General features: G+C 28.2%; 1 protein-coding gene across 2 annotated transcripts; it reads left to right on the forward strand.

Annotated features, from left to right (window-relative positions):
• The first annotated feature begins 729 nt into the window (after positions 1–729).
• On the forward strand, positions 730–20,040 carry LOC111036372. Of its 2 annotated transcripts, none has more exons than XM_022318380.1 (3): positions 730–1,186; positions 4,668–4,895; positions 19,052–20,040. In XM_022318380.1, the coding sequence occupies exons 1-3, from the start codon at positions 1,087–1,089 to the stop codon at positions 19,165–19,167; spliced, it is 444 nt and encodes a 147-aa protein (XP_022174072.1). In that variant the 5' UTR covers positions 730–1,086; the 3' UTR covers positions 19,168–20,040. The 2 variants fall into 2 exon arrangements, with proteins under 2 accessions (XP_022174072.1, XP_022174071.1); XM_022318379.1 differs by having other exon boundaries at positions 735–1,186; positions 19,046–20,040.
• The last annotated feature ends 2,039 nt before the right edge of the window (positions 20,041–22,079 follow it).

Here is a 22,079-nt window from a genome sequence, read left to right on the forward strand (position 1 = left end):
ACAACAAAAATAAGCCAAAGGGGGATATGCCCTGGGTGTGCACGCCTGTAGTAAGAACTCCTGTTTTTCTTGGTTTGACCTTCCCCCTCTTAAGTTCCACCTAGATTCAATTTGCTACCACAACCGCCTTCAAAGTTTAAAAACAGTATTTTTATGTTTTACTGATCCAAAAGGAGATTGCGGACAGAAAAAAACACACACATCATGTAAAATAAATTGCTGCTCATAAACCAAAATAGTGAATTGTTTATATACCTACGATTATTATACGAGTACTTATAGTTTAATATATACTATTAAAATTCTACTTATAGGAACTCAAAATACTCAAGTATAATAGGTCTATTTATATTGTATATAGGTACTCAAACATTTTTTTTCTCATAGGTTTTTGAGTTAAACCAATTTTTTACCCGTTGAAAAAACGACTATCGTTGTTATATACTTATTACAATATTTCAATATGATAATGGTAATTTGGTAAATCTTGGTTGGTTAACAAATGCGGTTTGTAGCAAAAAATAACGGTGGTGTATTGTTACGTTTGTTTTTCAACGAATTTCCGTCATTTTATATTACTGGAGTTTTTTTTCTACCTGTTACATGGTGTGCTGAACTCAGCTGAACCGGAACACTATATAAACCCCACTAGTCTATCAGTTCCGGAAACATTGCCACCGATATAGACGGAATGAAAGTGTTTCGTCTTAATTAAATCGGCCGCATAATATTATGTTAGTGGGAAAAAGCAGGATCTCTGAAAGAAAACCGGTGACTTCCATTATCGCAGTGGCGGCAGTGTGTTGATTAACAGTGTCAGTTAAAGTGACCGTAAAAATTACTTATAACAATACTTAGGCGGTATAACTCACAGCAATATTATCACGTTTAATAAACACAAAAAGCGCGTCTACCTACGTAACTATCTGTTTGATTCAGTGAATTTATAGTTTTTATTTTTGAAGATTTTTTGTTTCATTACGTTTTTTGTTATTAGACGAGTCGTACTCGACCAAATGTCGGTCTGTTTACTGTTGTTAAACTAAATTTTTGAACTCGTTTATTGCCGCAAGTTAGGTACTTGTAATGGCGAACAATCGAAAATTGGTAAAAGTGTTATTGGTGGTCAATATTGTGTACATATGCATCGGTTTTACATCGACGAGGTCTCCGAGTCTACATCAAAGTAAGAAAAAGTTATAGTAGATCTACAATGTACTTATCTATAATATTAAATAATTATTTTATTACATAGTATTTAGCTCATCAATAGATAAATTAGGACTCGATGTACATCCTATACCAATTATATACATATTATTAAAATTACGCATGCGTAGGTATATTTCCTTATTATTGGCACATTAACTCATAGGTATGTACTATGTATTCGTAATCCAATAAAGATTCAAATAATGCGATTAGATCGATGGACAAGTAATTTGTTATATTCATGTAATCTCGTGTTACAGTACCTATGCTGCATATTATATTACATATGATTATGTTTTTACTAAATTAAATTGTTATAGTTATATCAAATTAGGTACCTAGTCTGAGAATAATAGGTGCAACGTACAAATAAATTACAATCCATACAATTTATAATAATTAATAATAGCTATAAGTGTATTCACCACACTTGATTTGCATTTCTATATCAATAAACAAAGTGTTACAAAAATCGTCATCGCGAAATTCGGTTTGAGAAAAAATTGTAGCTAACCGGCCAAAAACTTATTTACATTGAATTTTTTTCAATATAAATAATAGTATATTATCTAATAATTTATCTTATTTTAAAAATTGATTAACGATTTGACGGATTTATCATTGATAATAATGGTATTTATATTTAAAACGTCGTAATCTGATAATAATAAATTTTGTTTAATAAATGAACAGCTAACACTACAAATTGACAATAATAGTCGGTACTAATAATAAAATCTCACAGTAGCACTTTATTTTTTAAATGTAGCAGCCAATACTCAATTATCAGCACATATCTATAGTTTTAGAAAATTATTAAACTATTATCAAGTCTTTAACATAGTTTATCAAATCGTATTATAATTATTTTGCAGAAAAGAATATACCTAGTATTTACCTAGAAATATTAGTTACTTAATAATTAATATAGTAGAATAAAATTTAATACCTTAAAGTTTTTTGAAAATGTTTTTTATTTAGGTGGATTTAATAAATATGTCTAAAACTGTAAAATGTACAAGATGCTATTAATAATTTGATACTATGGTGAAAGTTGTATGCACAATCTTTTGAACTGATTAATGTATATTTTCTTCTTAGGGTCATGTTTTGAATAAATTATATACTATCAACATTTTGGCAAACATCCATACCAGTTATTAAAATCCAAATTCAAAGAAAATATTTGACCTCAATATACTATTAAAAACTAAACATTGCTCAACAACTAAAAATATAATTCATAGAGTGTAGGAATTTTGCTACATTTCTTATAAATTGTAGAACTAAGTCTAAATCTTTGGTTATTTTAAGTTAGGTATTTAAAAAAGGTAATAGATACAAATCAAATTTGTGTATCAAGCCTAGAAAAAAAAGAAGCGTTTAAGTTTTAAATTTAATTCGATTTTTATAATATATTAATATTATAATTTCGAAAATATATACATTAGGTAGATATATATTTTAATATTTTACCTATATTTACATTTTTGGTAGAGTACTTAGATATTAGGTATGCCTTAAATAATGATATTTGCGACATTAGGGGGTACCTACATAATACAATATTTATTGACCTTTTCAGTGATGTGTCTGTGTCTTAATTTACTTATCTGAAATAATCATTCAAAAGATAAAATAATATTAGATATGATACAAATACAATGTTGCAGAACGTACAAAATATAAAATAATAACATGATGAGGCATGTAATAAAACAATAAACACGCATTTAAGTAAATATGATCATCTTTAAAAATGTTTATATTTAATAAACGTTTTATAAAAAGAAAGCTGTAACTAGTCAACTATGAGCTCATTGTGTCAGTTTTTTAATATACTTAATCAGGTCATGACGCTGAATAAATAAATCATTGAATAATTACATAAAATCGATCTTTGTTAAATGTACCATGAAACAATATATATTTTTATACTGGTATGTATTTCTGAACTAAGATGTCGAGTAATATCAATAGTATTGCTCAATAATAGTTACCTAAATAATAAATAAGATACAAAAAAATATGATATAATAATTATGACTCTATATTCAAATTATAAAGACTTAAAACGGTTGGATAATTATTTGATATAGATTGATAAACCTGATCATCCATTAATCAATTTATAATATTATGCAATAATATTCTCTCCTTCCCCACAATAATTATACCTTTGAAAGGGGAGCTGTGCGTATCTAACTTTATTGTCATCTTCTATGTATCTTTATGTTAAAGTGGTTGACAGCAACAAATAAATAATAAATAAATTATAATAATATAAAAATGAATAAATTATAAAATATTACGAGGAGTTACATATGCAACTTGACTTACATATACGTGAGTATTAAAACCAAATAATTGTATTTCAGGCAAACGGTGAATTCAAAATCAAATTTAAAGTTAATTTCATCAATGCAATTATCTATTTGCTTATAATTTGAATAAATTCAAGCTAAATAGCCACTGCAATACAAAATTTCACTGTGTATTTATTATTTTTAAATGTTTAAATTTATATGTTATAGACAATACATAGGTAGTTTGTAAAATATATTGAATTGGTACTTACATATTTTATTAAAGCCAATGTCAAAAACCATCAGATACTAAAAACTACCTGATTTCCTATATAATTAACTGTAATTATAAAATAATTATTAAATTATAATATAAAGTATGAACAATTAAGTTTCAAAAAATCCTTGTGGTATGTATAGTTAATATTGAATACCGAAATAATTTTGAATGTATAAATACATATAACATTTAGAGTATGAAATAACGATAAAATACTATAAAAACAATATAATATACATAAAAAATAACACGTTTTTATTTTCATAAAATATAAAAAGGTTCAGTATAAAATCTATTGAATTATAAACTGTATCTACTTTTCATATATCAGTTATATTTTGTATGTGAATAGTTATCAAATTTGTTTGATCATTGAAATCTTTATTCTAATTATTAAGCTATTCGTAATTGAATAGTGGTTAAATTCACATCATTTTTTAAATATGATCTCAATAATTGTGTGTGATAAGATTATTTTAATTACATAGTACTTTCATTATAATATTATACTTATACATCTTCAGTGTGAGTCATGAGACAATATAAATAAATAAATAGATATACTATATTATACGGGTAAATCATTTTGATTGTTTATAATATGCCACTGGCTAGGTAATTTTATACTATTATAATATTATAAATGAAAAATTCAAATATTCTAATTGAGTAAATAATGACAATGATAACAAGCTTAACACAAATGTGTTGAGGTTCGTAATATTTGGGAATTGATTTTGATCTATTAATGTGATTTCAAAATAGCTTGAACATAACAATTAAGTCTTTTAATATCAAATAACAATAACTATTACTTTTATTAGTATTATTATAGTTAGTTTATTTCAAAAATGTTTAATTTTCTTTAGATAAAAAATTGGCGAACAAAGCAGAGGAAGTCCAATCGGTTGAAGCCGAAGCTCCTGAAGTATCTGAAGCAGGAGAGAATAACGAAGAACCGAACGACGTTCCGCCAGAAAACGGTAGATTAAACATGAAACGAAGACCCAACGGCTGCCCATTTTGCGATTCTAGTGTGTATAGTTACTGCTCCGACAAATTATTGCACGACGCTTGTTGTTGCCTAGATCCGCACGGTAAGTAAACGAGACATACGACTTTTTTGATGGCGGGTACAATATTAATCTACTTGGAATGTATTATAAGACTTGAGCTATTCTTTGTAATACTATTATAACCAAGTCTGGACATTCAATCCGAACCGTGTTTTTCACCAAAATAGACACTCCGTGATAATTATACCGGCTATACTAGAGATCGGACGAAACTTCTGAAATAGTGTAGGCATAATAATTCGTCGATTCGTCTAAAAGTTTATTCGAGAATTAATTTTTACTTTTTTAAGGTAAACAAGAAAACCGTTCAAATTAGATTTATATGGATTTTAAAATGTTAATAATATTTAAGTTGGTGCTTGAATTAAAACGTGTAAGGAAGTCGTTTTCAAGTCAATTACTTGACAAAGAATTTAAACATATCTTCAAAAACTGTACCAGATAAACACATTAAGCAGGTTACAATATTGATAAAAGGTTGAAATTTAAACACAAAAAATAAAAATAAAAAAAAAATTCATGTAGGTACACTAAATTTTTTTACATGTGTGTACGTGTGAGAACTCTTGACAATTTTTTCACACACACAAATAATAATGATCACTTACAACGCAGTACGTGCGTACTCGACAGTACCTTACGTGTAGTCGTACCTTAACCCAGGGATTCCCTTCCTATTTTACCTAACGGCGCACTTGATCATTTAAAAAAATTTCACGGCACACAAATAAATAATTAATAACTGAACTGCTAAATGACTGCTAATAAGTTATAATACCCGTATCGGGCGTATCGGGTATTATCTAATATTCTAATGTATAGTAATACCTATGTCTTTCCATGTGGACATTTTATCAATTTTTATTTTTAGGAGATTTCTATTACACAATTACAATGTAAGACACAAATTACACGGCACACTCAAATAATTTCGCGGCACACTTATGCGCCGCAGCACGGCGGTTGGGAATCCCTGCCTTAACCTATAGGATATTACCTATACAGAACTCCTTAAAAACGGTCGGAATCGGAACTCCTTAGTGTGTATAACACTTATATTTTTAGACCTACATGGACACATATGGTTGTAATATTCTATAATATATAATATCAACTGTCGAATGGAGTTACTTGAAAAAGTTTTATAATGTCATTAGTTATAGTAGTTACTAGTTAGGCAATTTCTGATCACATACCTATAACCTTTGTTTTAAATAAGTCATCTGGTAGGAATGCATAAAAATGTAATATAATATGTAATAATATGTATTTTTTCTCGTCTTAAACTATTCCCCTTTATCAATGTCACCATGATATCATCCAAATTCCTAATATTTGTTGACCCCGAATAATTCATGAAACAGCCACAAAATTAAAAACTCAAATCAATGTCTTTATTTTTAATTTATGAATTCTGTATTCTGAGAAGGGCAATGTATGTTTTTAAAACATTTTTTTGAGCGTGTCTGAACTCTGAAGAATATCAGAATAAATTCTCCTGTCTCAAATATTATTGAGGGTGGTTTCTGGCAGAAAATTTTGTCTAGTTCAAAGTAATTTCTTGACACTAAATGACAAAAAATAAAAATAAAAAATGAATACCTCATGGCAAAATGGAAATATTTACGAAACACCAATTCTCTTCATAGTCAATTTCTTCTTCATGTCGTTATTAAAAAATCAACAATCGTAGATTCTTGAAATGTTCACTAAAATAATTATGTTAAGATTTTTTGGTAGACAAGTTATAATTTTGAACATATTTTGGCGCTTTTCGGGCTATTTATAAATATTTGAAATTTTTTTTTGATTTAAGCAAAAAGCTAGAAATTTAAATTTTTAATACAACAGTCCTAATGAGTTGTTCTTACAGAAATTAAAACATTCTTAAAATACATGGTCCTATTTTTTTTTATATATATTTTTTAACTTTCAAATGTTGACAAATTCGTCAAAATCATGAAACTTGCAGTATTTGGTAATTTTATGTAATTTAAAAGCTTAAATTTTTTAATTTTAATATCTTTAACTTGAAAATATAATACAATATTATTCGTTTATTTTTCTTATAGTGCAGGTTTAAAAATAATGTAGAATTTACATAGGCACACTGTTTTCCCTATCGATTCTTTCTATTTTGTCAAAATGTAAAAAACATTAAATATATAACTTTGGAATTCTCACCATTACATTTGTATATAATTTTTTTGCTATACAAGATTAATTTTTAAAATATTTATATTAATTCTAAGGTTCACTAAAACTGCGAAAACGGATTGTATGAATTCAAGTTTGAGCAAACTAACTGTATGTATAAATGAAAATTGTATAACTGCACGTCTGCACAGTTCAAAAATTTGGACTAAGCGAGTTCAGGTGATACCTGAAAAATCTGTGCTGTTACAGTAGTTGCACAATTTTCCCATGTATATAAATAGACAACTGTCGTTTTGGTCGAAATAATAATCTTAAATTTGTTTAATATTGAATTAATAAAAAGTATCTACTACATCTGTATTATAATACTGTAAGGTTAGGTGACTCAATGACTAGTGTCTAGACCTATACACTCAAATCCTACTATGCAAAATACCGCCTTTTTCGGATTTTTGAATGAGAATTCCGTGAATTGCTATTATATAATCGTATCCATCAATAAATATTATTTTACTGAACAACTGTAAGATTTGAAAATTATTGTATATATATTTATATTATATTATATTATAACCTAGAAATAAAATATGTACCTTATACTTAAGAAAATACACCCAACACACAAATGCAGCAAAAAGTCAAAATGCAACCATCTATATTTATATGGTATACAGCTGCCATCGCCTGCCCATAATACTGCTACACTAATAAAGAGTCAAAATAGATTGATCAAAACTGTAAATTATTTTAAATAAAATATTATTTTTTTTCTTAGAGTTCTATAATATGTGGAACTTTAGCCTCCCTTTGGATGTGTTACATACTATGAATTTATTTATATAATACAAATATGACTTATTATATTAATTCAATTATGTAGCCTAGGTATACCTAACTATAGGTGTTATAATTATCTTAGTAAGTTTTCTGAAAAAAAATGTAACCCTCCCCATTTTATATTTTTAGACCCACTCTTCTATATCTCTACTGTATAAGCATTCTCAATTTTGTTTATGTATTATAACAATAATAAATATTTTTTTTAAATAATTTAATGTCAAAACTATAACTATACCTAATGTACCTAATATATATATTATTATAGCATACATTTTGACAAACAATTCAAGAACAATAGACAAATATATATATAATATACGTATAGTTTAAGAAGACGTCTATATATTATTATAAACATTGTTTCTATAGCTATGTTGCAACGAAAAATCAAGTTATTTCGTTTATTAAAAACAATAAATTTAAATCAGTACTCGAATTAGATGACATATTTTTCTCCGTCTCTATAAGTACTTCTTTATTTGATTAGTATTTATTTTCGGTCATCTAAACAGTCTAACCTCTTATAAGTCTACAATCTATACGTTTCCTTGCGTAATATCCACTGCAGGCAAGGTACTATGAGTATTTATATTTTATTTGTAACATCATTTTGTATATCTAATATTTCAATAATCCAAAGTCATATTTTTAAGGTGCTTACTAAAGTAAGAGTTAATTCAAATAGTTTACCACAAAAACTTTCATATCGTTCTAATTACATATTATTAATACATATAAATAAAAGGATCTACAAATAATTGATACAATTGAAAAAATAATTTTAACAACAAAAAGATTAAAAACGGCAATGGTCAGAAAAATGTTAAGATATGACAATTAATATCTTTATAGAATATAATTTTTAATACTCTTAACTTTTGGTATAGGTATACTTATAATAGTATTTTTCCAATGGCCTATTTGGTTAAACCAAAACGTGTGAAGATTATATTGTATACTATACTATTACGTATTAATTGTTATTAAAAGTAAATCGTATAGGTACAAACTATGAAACTAAATAAAAATATACCCATAGTAGATTGAATAATAATATTAATATTCCTTATACTAAATTTGTTCACATATTTTGTTCGATTTTGTGCTAAATGATGCTTATTTATTACTTAATCCACTACTTTACTAGATTACATCATAAATAGGTGACATTATAATAATAACAAATATCAAACAATTTATTATTTTATGACTGATATTAGGTACTTACTAGTTACTTTTGTTTTTTTTTAAATCGAGGTTATAGAAATATACGAAAAATTTTAAATTGCTCTAGTCTATTAGAAATGCTATTAATTAAAATCTATTACTTTTGGTTTTAAAATAAATTGGAACATAGAAAATACAGTATTTAATTAATTAATTAAAAATGCATTTAAACTATTAATCTGAACTTTTTAAAATTTCTAACCTAGAGAATTAAATTATTGAAATGATATTAAACATTTACAATGGACCATGGAATAATTATTGTGTGTGGTACATCGACCCAAATTGATTGTCTTGTACACCATCACATTTGTATTATATACGAATAAATAGAACATAATATTTTGTTTTTATTATGCGTATAGCATAAAGCTGGGTACAAACTAATCATTCCGAAGACGTTGTTCTTGCTACCTATTGGTAAAACGATTACAAATTTTCGAAAACCATTGCGTCAGCTGCCTTTACGATTTAACGTTTAGTTGTATAATATGTACATAATATTATAATATATTCTTCTGTGCATCACATATTTTGAAATCCTATATCCGTGTACAAAATAAAGATATATTAATATAATATTATCTCGATGTCTCAATGCTATTATCTAAGTAGGCAGTAGGCACATGTAATAATATCGTTAAAACGAGTGTGGCTGTTATAATACTCATGAAATTTCGTGCATATTACACATCTTACACAACGTACACACGTGTGTGCACAACTTACGCACTTTATTCATATCTACAAAGTATCTAGATATCGATATGTCTATCGTAATGAAAAGTGCTCGATGAAAAAAAAACATGGTATTTAAATCTCGAACCTCGATTTTATACAAATGATTTCTTTTAAGCACAAGCGAATTGAAAAAAAAACCAGATATTCTGTACTGGTAACACGTGTACAATATACGACAATAAATTAATATTATATATGCTATTAAAATATGTTGTAGCATATTATTATCATTCTCCTTCTGAACGCGTGCCAATTATATGTAGGCAGTTAGGTACTTACTTATATTATATTAGAGTATTTTTTTTTTAGAAAATTTGATGTAGGACTCATGATGAAATATTATGATACTTTTTAGAAAATGCAAACTTAGTAAAATATTAATCAAATAATAACCACACACATTATTGCGTTCTATATCTGCAGTATTTATGTATCTATACGTTTATTCTCTCAAACAAATTGTTTTTTTTCGTACTTATTTTGAAGAATTTATTTAAAAGTTAAACAAAAGTTATAGAGACATAGAGTTATACATCTTCAATGTTAGTTTATACTTAGTAGATATTGTATCATTTTATTTTAATTCGTATTATCATATTATCAAGCCTTTTTTATTTACTATTTAAACAAAGAGAACAAAACATTTATTTTTGTTTAAATACTTACACGAAAAATAATTTATAAATCAGATTTATATAACATAATCAATGAAAACTTATTTGTTAGCATAAAACAGATAATGAAGCTCTATATCTGAGTATACATTGTTCTAAAATATGAAATATTACGTACCTACATGACAAATTGGTACGTTTAGTAACTTGGTAATTAAGAATTGTGTAATGGTTGGTGGGTGGCGAAGGGTGAAATAAATCCCCAGCCAACAGTGCTATTTCAACAATTAAGTATTAAATACGGACTTCAACTTCAAAAAGTTATGCAAGTCACAAGTAGATACCACTGAGCTGTACAATAGGTGACGAAAGGGTATCGAAAATCATTGTACTATGTCCTGAGCTAAAACTGTCTGTCAACCTATATTACTAAGTATTTTAATGATATTATTTATATTAAAGTAATTTATTTTTCCATTAGATATTAGTAATACACTAATACAGTTGTAGGTTGAATTAATTTTTGCCAAAATTAAAAACTGTATCAAGTGTTTAGTGTATACAATTTATAATAATATACTTAAAAAGTTTCAAGTAACTGCTAATAATATTTTTAAATTACAGCAAAATAACTAAAATCGTTATTATTTGTTGGAAATATCTAATTTCGTCTAAATTTGAACCTTTAAGCTCTACTTTTTTCAATTTCCACCAACACAAACTCATGAGAAACCTTGTTTTACATTTTCAAGTATTTTGACCAAGCAAAAATTTTTTATCAACAATAATTTTAAAAAATCTAATAAAAATCGAAATTTGCTTTGCATATAAATAGCTCGAACTATGTAAAAATATTTTCGAAATATTATGGTGTAAAGAAAAAGCTAAAAATTTCATGGACCTACTTACAGTTATTTTTTAGAGTTACACCTAATTACAAAATCGATTTTGTCGAAAACTTGTTTTGTATAAAAATCTCAGTCATTTTTTCCCGACGCTATTGAAAATTACTGAGACTTTTTTCTTTTGACTCTCCAAAATACTAACTGGATTCAATTTTCTACAAAAAAAAAAAAAAATGCTGAAATAGATCATCGAAGCATTTTTACTGCCCCAAAAGGTGATATCAGACATAAATAAAACACACATCGTTATAAGATCAAGAATCAGAATCTATCAGATCTATATGGATCAGAACCTAAAATTCAAATTCAATTTACTAAAAAATTTAGAAATATGTAATCTATATCTGTTTCATAGTATTATCATTATTCCGATTTTCTATCACAATTTATTATTGCAAATATACCATCTAATATATTTATAAATACAATTTACCTAAACCTAGTAACTATGCAACTAGGTAACAAGTATTATATAATACGCTATAATATATGTCTATAAGTATTATAATGTATTATAGAACATTAAGTATTCAGTTATTACTTATTAGTTATTAGGAATTTATAAAGGTGTTAGGTATGTATACTGTATATAGATTAGGTTAAGATATATATTGTGATCTGTGGTAGGTGCCAAGTGGTAACCATGCGTTTAACTACGTGAAATTTTTTTCTTCTAATTTTCAATTAAAAATACAAAATTTAACATGGTTATGATGAATATTAGTTGAAGGTGTTCAAACCAGGTCGGACCATTCCCCTTAAATTCACCACTGCAGATATCAAAGTTAAAAATGTATTCCGATCTTTAAACTTAACGTAGTGCATTTGTGTTTTGCTCGTAAACAAATGCCAATAAATATGTATTTTAAATCGTTTGGTTCACCGGCTCACCGCGAACCGCATACAGCATACTAAACATTTTTCTTGCGTACATCCAGGAAGACTCGGTCGCACTGAACTGTTATGAACTAATGTGATGAACATTACTGTTATGGAGAATAATACTGTTATGAACAAATGAATAATTAATGATTTAACATTTTCTTACGAAAGATGAAGTACAATAATATGAGTATGTAATGAAATATAATATAATAACATTTTGCTGAAACGTTTACATGAAACGCGTTTGTGCCTGCAGAACAGCTTCACAAAAAATGGTTTTATTTTAAAAAAAAATGTTGAACATAAACATATTATGTATTTATAATACAATGCTGCTAAAATATAAAACAAAATTGGCTCAATAAGACATACGAAAAAAAATTGTCCGTCAGACGATACCTCATCTGAACCTCCAAAACAATTGTTTTGTATGTGTCTAATAATATGCCTCATAATAATATTATAAAATAAATAATAACGACTAACGAGTGCACTGTTCGGACGACCGATACGACTACAACAACAACAACAACAACAACAACAACAAGTACGATGGCGACTACGACACCTTTTCGGGCCAGAGGGCTTGGATACGAGCTGACAACAAAATTAAAATATTAAAATATTATATCACCTACCATATTTTGGTGAAGTAATAATATTATAATATACATGAGAACGCGGTCGCTGTAGAGTCTCGTCTTCCGCGTCGTCTGTCCCCCATCGGCGGCGGCGGCGGCGGCGAACAGGAGACTTGGGTGCAAGCCGGGTCAAGGTTACGCGCACCGCCACGGCCACCGCCCCTTGACGCTGTCGGTCCCGTGTGCCGCCGTCGCGTCATCCCGACACGCGTCAAGACAAATGCCGTCGTGTAGGGTTCGGATTTCCCGCCGCACATTATCGCCCGTCTCGCGGTCATCAGGCGCGGCGGCGGCGGCGGCGGGCAGAGGAGGATCGCGACGACGCACGTGTCCGGATCGACGGCGTTCTCGTGGAGGAGACGGACGACGGTTTTTACCACATCGGTTACCCGAAAAACCCGTTTGGCTCTTAGACGCGTTCCGCGCCGCCCAATCGCGTACATTAATTAATAACAATAATATTACACGTTATATTAAATTGTTATTGCTCGTCGTCGGGCGGCCGAAATTTTCGCCGGCCGCCGTCGTCCGGTTTCGCAGGCACTTTCGCGGACGGGTGGTCAAGAAAAATCCCTACCCCACGGCCCCCACAGCGGCCAATCGGCTCACTGGCGCCACAGACCCGTGACGGTACCACAGCACGTAGGGCGCGGCAGTCGTTTTTGCATTGGTCTGCGACGAATTATTGTTTCGCCGGACAACGCAAAAACTGTCCAAAATATTATTTATTCATTAAGAGCATACAGGGCTTGTGTACAAATAAAAATATAGGTACGAGTGAACATACGACTAACTATTTATTTATTTATTTATTTATTTTGAGGAATAAAAATTCCATTTACGTTAGGTATAGCACGTGCCATATAGTATTAAAAGTCATACCTACAGCCCACAGTTTATATTACATAAGTAGGAACATACCTATAACGTAAAAATATTATACACAATTTTTTTTTAAATTTATTTTTATATATACCCATAAGGGAGGATAATGTATTTATTCAGTATGAAGATATTTTCTCCGTTTTTTTATGTGACCGTATTAAAAATCCCAAAACTCCGTCATAACCGAAATGTGTTAGTTTTTAAACAGCGTTTTGATACAAAACGTAATTAAGAATTTTGTACAGATTCTAAATTCTAATGTTTGGTTGAGTATTGAGGGATTGTGACCAAATAACGGCAGCATATTCAAGTTGAGACCGTATGAACTAAGAGAAAACTATAGATTTTTTAGTACAAGACAATAATTAACACTGTTTAATAAAACCTAAATATGTTGATGATGCTTTGTTTTTAAAACACCAACATGTATTATATCAAACACACTGATTATTTTATTTCAATTTTATTCGTCGGTGTACAAAATAATAAAAATTACGATCGGATAAAGTATAAACTATCGCTGTCGGCTCTTCCATAGTCGTGTTCAAAGCTACGTCGACTGCCGTGTCCTAAAGCTGTGCAATCTTTTTAAATTTCCCGGTAGATCGTATAGTTATTGTAAATGATATCACATAATATCATGATTACAACGGCCAATCACAACGCGATGAAAGGCACACGGCACGACAGACGACATGGCTGTGAACCGCGATTCCATTGCGTCTTGAATGCATAGGTACCTTAAGGTACATACCACACCGCTTGCAATAATATTTTAAATACCTACCGCCGTGTAACTGCTATTGCATGCGTAGCATTGTAACGGTTCTCACGGCCAACGATCGACACGATAACAACAATAATAATATTGTCGTCAGCACTCAACGGCGATGAACAAGTGTCTTCCGGACAAATGGCGTTATGCACTTGTTCGAGTACCTACCAATGTCTACATTCTATTATATAATATAATATTATATATATTGACATATTGTATAATATGATATTATCATGCGTATATTATGTGATTTATCAAATCCATCATAATTTATGCACCCGAAGGGCGAAGAGCATAATATTATTATTATAGTTTTCATATTATCATAAATCCAATGTGCAGTTTTCTATACGTACTGCAACTACCAAAGCTGAATTTCCCTGAAATAGTTTTGAATGGGTTGACTAACTATTCAAAAGCAGGCGCTGCAATCGTTTGATCATTTATTATAATTTAAAATAATGTATAGACTTTACTATAGATATGGAAATATCTTGAATGATCTAAAAATGTTAATGCGGTTCCGAGAGTACGATGTCTTCCACGTATTCCAGAATGCTACCACGCATTTGAAACCTGTTACTATTGTACCCCCCTATAACTATTAATGCATATTCCCCAAACACCACCTCCACAGTTTAACTACCTACTTAAAATGGGAATATCTGTGAAAGACGACTATAATATGGCGATTTATCATACTTTGAGCTTTTATTAATTTTGTTTAAATAAAATATAAATTTAAATGTATATAATATGACTATATGAGAGACAGTGGATTAGCCAGGATTTTTCTTTGGGAAGGGGGCTAATAATGTGTTTACACAAAGTTGGTTTAACTAGGGTCGCCCAAAAGTTTAGTGAAGAGAGCCTTAATATAGCCTTAAGGCTCTCTGGCTTAGCATACTGATGCCAAGGTCTTATTTTAGGTTTCCGTTCCTGCACTGCAATACACATTTGTACTTTCAGTAACTTCCATGGTCCATTGAAGTATTTTTTTTATTTCTTTAAAATGTCGAGAGAGACCTACAGCACACCCCAGCACCCCCTGGCTAAGCCACTGATAATTAAACTACACTTCAAAACATTCATAATTTACGTATTTTTCCATCTTATGTAACTTTACATAATTATTTATTCTATTAACTATTTCTTTTGTTTTTTTAGCATTTTAAGTTTCAATATTTTTCCATCATTGATATAGCTACTACCTATATACTTGTTAGTTAATACTTATAACCATTAGCCAGTCATAGTATAGTATAAACATGGTGCAAAACGTTGAAACGTGCTGACGATAAAAATTGTAGGTATCTCCTGAATCTCGAGTAAGAGAAAAAAAATACATTCTAATGCCACCAACTAAAGGAGAATCGTCTTGAGCATTACGTCTCAAACACTCAACGAAGTAATAAAGTAGATATAATATAGCATGTTAGCATGCATCGTGGTTTGGAAATAAAGCGAATTTCGCGAGAAGTAATGTGTATAAAACGCATCGTGTACTCGTGTAATATTATATCATCATAATAATATGGGCAATGTCCCCCAAGCACAGCTCGAAAAAAACAAATTCGAAAAACTACGTTAAAGGAGGGCTCCCTGAACAATACGCGTGAACCGTGTACACGAAAGATGTTCAGCTATGACCAAAAACACGGTAACTTGGTTAATCGCGTGATAACCTTACCTAATCGACCAATCACATCAGAGGATTTAATAGAACCTTGTACAGAGGAAACCCGCCTTAAGCCTGTACAACGTTGTGACGTATGGTAACACGTACAACGCAGTTACCAGTTCGGTAGGTCATTAATTGTTATACTGTGCGTATCGTCTGTGTAGGCATTATACACTATAATATTATATAATATACCTAACAGATTGTGGGCACATACGACGTGTACCTATATCTATACCTCGCGACAAAGTAATCGGAGTTGTCTCCCTGCTATTTACTATGTGCAAAATTACATTGTATATTTAAAATATATATATACCTAAGTATATACGCGTGTCCCGACGTACATAATATAATACTTGTACAGTTGTACGTGATGTTTGTCGCTTAAGTGCACACTCAAAACAGTCAAAAAACTCTGGGACATAACTGATATTACTACGATAATATTTGCCACGACAAATTAGTGCGGTGACACGAATCGTACGTACGACCGACGTATATACGTATACCGGGTGATTATTTTGACAATTAAACACTCATAATATCAAAAAGGATTGACGTTTTTTCATTTTTTGTTTTTTTTTTACTCATTACAACTTATATTTTAATTTTTTCATTTCCTACTCCAAAATTGATCATTTTTCTGAGAATTGTACAAATTGATTTGTCTGAGTATTTAATTAGGTTTAACTCATAAATTAGTTTTTTAAATGTTAATCAGCTGAGTGAAAACGTGATGTTCAGAGATGTCCACGTACTCCTCTGCGCATCTAAATTTTAAAAACTAATGCGAAGTTGTACTTGAATACGTAAACATTTACAGTGAAGAATTCTGGCTCAGAAAATGATAAAAAAATGTATACTCGTATGTTGTCGTTTAAAAAAATAAAAACTTAAAAAACTGTAGTAATACAATTTCACAAAATGCCGTATTATGTAAAAAAAAAATATTTTCAAAAACGTTATCAGTTATTAATTCTATTACACATACTTTTGATATTCGAGGGTTTACCGTTAAAACTTAAAGTGATCACCCTATGTTAACATTGTTCTGGCTTAAATGGCACGTCGAGCACGACTATCACTCTATGCGATTATTATTACTATCTGTTGTCAATTTTGACCAAAAGCCCAATTGATTATTTGAACGTGTTCCGATGGGAGGTGGCCTATACTATATAGAATTCGATTTTAATAAATATCATTATAATTACTCACACTACATTACAATGTATCGCTTATGTATATTGTGCATTGACTTGCACGATCACCTTTACATATTGCAGTCTGTATAATATGTTTATTATACATCTATAATAATATTATAGTCTACACACACTGTAAAGGAACTTTATTTTATATTATTTATCTTCAATCATAGCTGTGAGCTCAGATAATCGATGACTTAAGCTCATTGTTATGCGTTATACATTTTTTCTTACGGTTTAATAATATTATTATGGTGTATATAAGAGCTACTTAAAAATTTTAATTTATTATATGTACATTGGAATGGCTGTGACGAAAACATATTTATCTCGTACTCGTGAAAGTAAAACGTGTGAAATAGTTACATTCTCAGAACGTTATTTTCTAAAAAAAATCAGTACATTTTTTTTACCTCAATGAATTAAATTTTATTGGTAATAAAAAAAATTATTTTAAAACTAACACTATAATGTATAATATATACAGTTTAAGGGATTCGAGTGTCGTATTATACTTATTCTTAAATTTGTTTTATCCTATAATATATAAATCTTTAATATAATTAAAATAAACTTTACATATTATTATATACATAACTAATAAATAATAAATACATTTTGAACAGAGTAATAAAAGTTGGAAGGCACATAATATATTAATATGGAAACTAAAAGTATAACTTTCACTGTAGAAAATATATGTTATTAATTAACTAATGCAATATATTTTAGTTTGTTGATTATTATTTTGAGTGGTATAATTCATAATGTTTTAACAATAAAAATAAATTTAAAATAGGTACACACTATATAATACTCAAAATATCTAAAAAAAATGTGAATTTTGAGGTTGAACTTAAAAAATAATCGGTTTTTAAATTAAACGTACAACAAAAACTTTAGATAAGTTAGTTATTTAACAATTAAAAATATCTTGTAAATATTGACTTGAGAATAGTCGTTAGATATAGAAGTCAATTTTGGAATATTGTCCAGGTCAGTTAAGAGATGACGTCATTGGACTTATGACACGTGCCAATGTCAAACTATATACGTAGACAATCAAGGTGACTTTAGTCTTTAAGAACTAACTATCAAAAACAAAATTTGCAATTAATTAACTTAGAAATTTTTAATTTTTAACATTTCTTACTACAATACATTTTTCATTAATTCTTATTGTCTATATAATTTTTTTTATGAGGTCAAACATAATTTTATGGTTGTTTTTGGTGAAATGCTTATCATTTCAATATTTCATTATGAAGACTACTATGTTTTTAGAAAATTGTTGTTTGTTGTTTTTCAATGGATTTGCTGAACAAAGATCATGTAAACTACCAAAACATAATACAAATTAAATCAAGTTTGATATGATAAAAAAATGTTGATCTAAAAATGAAATATTTGCAATAAAATGTCCAAAATAATAATAATAAAATTGTAGTATTTCATTATTTTGGCAAAATGTGACTTTTTATTTTGCATACCTACTCGAAGACTGTAGATTTTCTAAATAGATTGTGTCCCTTAATATTTACTATCAACAATTGTAGACCTATTTGATTAAAGATGATACATATATTTTATTTATTATTTTTTTCAGATACAGATTTACCAAATGAATGTCAATTCGCGGATTGTACTTTTCTTCACTCAAATACTTGCCGAGAACATCGTCTGATTACTGCTTGTTGTTGTAATCAGTTCCTCGCACATAAGAAGTAAACTTATGACAATAATACAATATTACAACTATATATTTCGTTGAACTTAAATCAATATACAAACAAACCAACCCTTTACGATTAAAATTGTTAAAGTTTGAAACATGGTATAAATAAAATTATGTTAGTATTATCTTAATTCACAAATTTACTATGCTAATAAATTGTAATGTTTAAATGAGTTTATTCTTATATTTACTTACTTCATTGTATTTTTTTTTAAACTGCAGTTGAATCGATGTTTTTGCCGATGGTTTTTATGTTTAAATTTAAATACATATGTCATTGTTATGTAAAGTGGTACTCAGATGTAGGTCATACGGGACATTTTTCCACCAAAAAATTAAAACTTTCTTTTATCCAATGGAACTTATAGATCATTATTAATCATCATCCGCTTTTACACAAATAATCTGATGTTTAACTGAAAATGTAGATTCCAATATGCCGATTTAAAATTTGTATAGTATGCTTTTTATAAGACTATATTTATACATATTAGTGTCTTAGACAAATATTCTGAAATATGTTTAGCCTCAATGAGCTTCTGCAGACGTCCTTGATGATAAATCATATTATTATACATTATAATATACGTTAGTATTTTACCACTTAAACCGTTTTACACAACATTTATTTTAATATTTTGGTAGTATTTACTATTTAGCATAGTTTATATGTACCTCTGTGTATCATAATAATTGTTATAAACTGTATAGTAATATACTTTTACATTATAAATGTTGTACAGAGACCTACGAGATACTAATGAACTAGAGTTTTAAATTATTTGTACACAATTAACGATCCGTTTATAACAAGAACAAATAACTAATATTGAATACCTACCTATTTATAAAAAAACAATAAATATTATTTTGATTGAAAGTAAAATTACATTTTATGGTTTGTTAATTTTTATGTTGTATTAGGGAATAATTATATAGTCGGTGCCTACTATTAAATTCACAATTTTCCAAGTTAAATATTTAGTTACTTTATAACAATGCCTAGGTAATTTAATCATTTTAAATTTTAAATTAAAAAAAAAAAATTTAATTTCCATGGGATATGTACATTCATATACACTGAAATATAATATTCTAGTTGAATACATTATTCTTATTATGCATGATTTATTAGGTACGTAATTGAATTAACAACAGTACTACTAATGTTATAGTATATATATTTTAGCACATATTAATTATTATTTCAGATATTAAACAATATAGCATTTTACATTTAAGGTACCTAGATTAAATATTTGACAAAAAAATTAGTAAATTTTGATCATAAGCTTTCATTAAAATCAAATTAAAAAATATGTATTAGGTACTCCCGTTATAATGCCGGCATGACGTCTATATACATTATTGCGTTAATATTGTGTTTTGAAAACTGTACTTCATTATAAAAAAATTGTTTTCTTTTTTTTATTATTATTATAATTTTGTTATTTATTATCATTCAGTGTTTTTATTTTTAAAATTGTATTTTTGAGTTGAAAAAATTAAACAGTGAATTTTATATTATGTGTTTTTAAAATTGACTTTATTAATATATTAAGTAGTTATACGTAAAGGTACTTATTGGCGCTTATGTACCCACTTAACCAGAGTTTTTAAATATTATCAAAAAAATATATATTTGTAAATAATAATTTATTTGCATAAATTATTTTCAAAAAATTTATTTTCGTCTTTAATGTTTCTTTAATAATTATAATTAACTATCCATTATTAGACAAATAATAATATATTTCGTTATTACTTATTTCTTAACACATTGGGAGATATTTTTCGATTTTAATTGTTTTTTTTCTCAGGAATATCGCAAATAGAAAATTATTTTCACAATGTATTTAACACTAAATCAGCATACCTAATAATATGTATAGATAAACATCCTATAAGATCTAAGACTCAGTACATATCTATTATAAATTACCTAATTTTGTATTTCGTGTGAAGGTTATGAATATGTAATGATTTACTTTTATGTACAGCTATTATACATTGATACATATTGTATATATGGATTTACTATAAATAAATAAATAAATATTTTCTATATATTTATATATATACTAACTTCTGCATCTTAAGACTATATTTACATTATAAGTATAGTAAAAATAATGCTATTATTTACATCAATATTAATTGTTGCACCTTTTCTATTTGAAGATGTTTTAAATTCACATACCTACCTACAAATAAAACATTGAAACGGATATTTAGAAAACTCATTAGTGATACATACCCTATACATACCTAATACGTAAGTAGGTACCTACCTAATATTCAAAATTAGTATCAATAATTCATTTTGAAAATTTTTTTTAAAGAAAGCAAACTTTTTTGGTTATTAAATGGCTGTGGGTAGGTAAAATAATAGGTATTGATTATCAATAATGTTATTTCAATAAATTATAGATAAGACTATAGGAGTAACAAATAATAAAAATGCAATTTAGTGTTCTAAACTTGTTACACGAACTTAAGTTCAAAAACCGTTTATTCTCTCAACATATTTTTAAGCTTCCAAAATAATAATTTTATCAAACGTAGTTACGAATCATTTTTTCTCTTGTTGATTATAATTATTCTTCATGAAATAATTTTTTAGAGATGGATACTTAAGTGTTTACGATGTAACATAAAATTAGTCCCTACACTACGTCACTACCCTGCACAAAATAATAAACATCATTAACGAGTACAGAGTTGTGAGTTGTGAATTAGTTTTGTAGTCCTTGGAGCACAGGGAAATATATTAAATCTTATTAATAAAAGAATGACCATAATATAACCATTATTGTTCGATTAAGATAGGTTGTTCTGATAGCCAGAGTTAGCAATTCTAAAAATCTATTCCAACAAATTCCATAATATATGTACCATATTAGAC

Source organism: Myzus persicae, unplaced genomic scaffold (assembly GCF_001856785.1).
Source record: "Myzus persicae strain clone G006 unplaced genomic scaffold, MPER_G0061.0, whole genome shotgun sequence".
NCBI lineage: Eukaryota > Metazoa > Arthropoda > Insecta > Hemiptera > Aphididae > Myzus > Myzus persicae.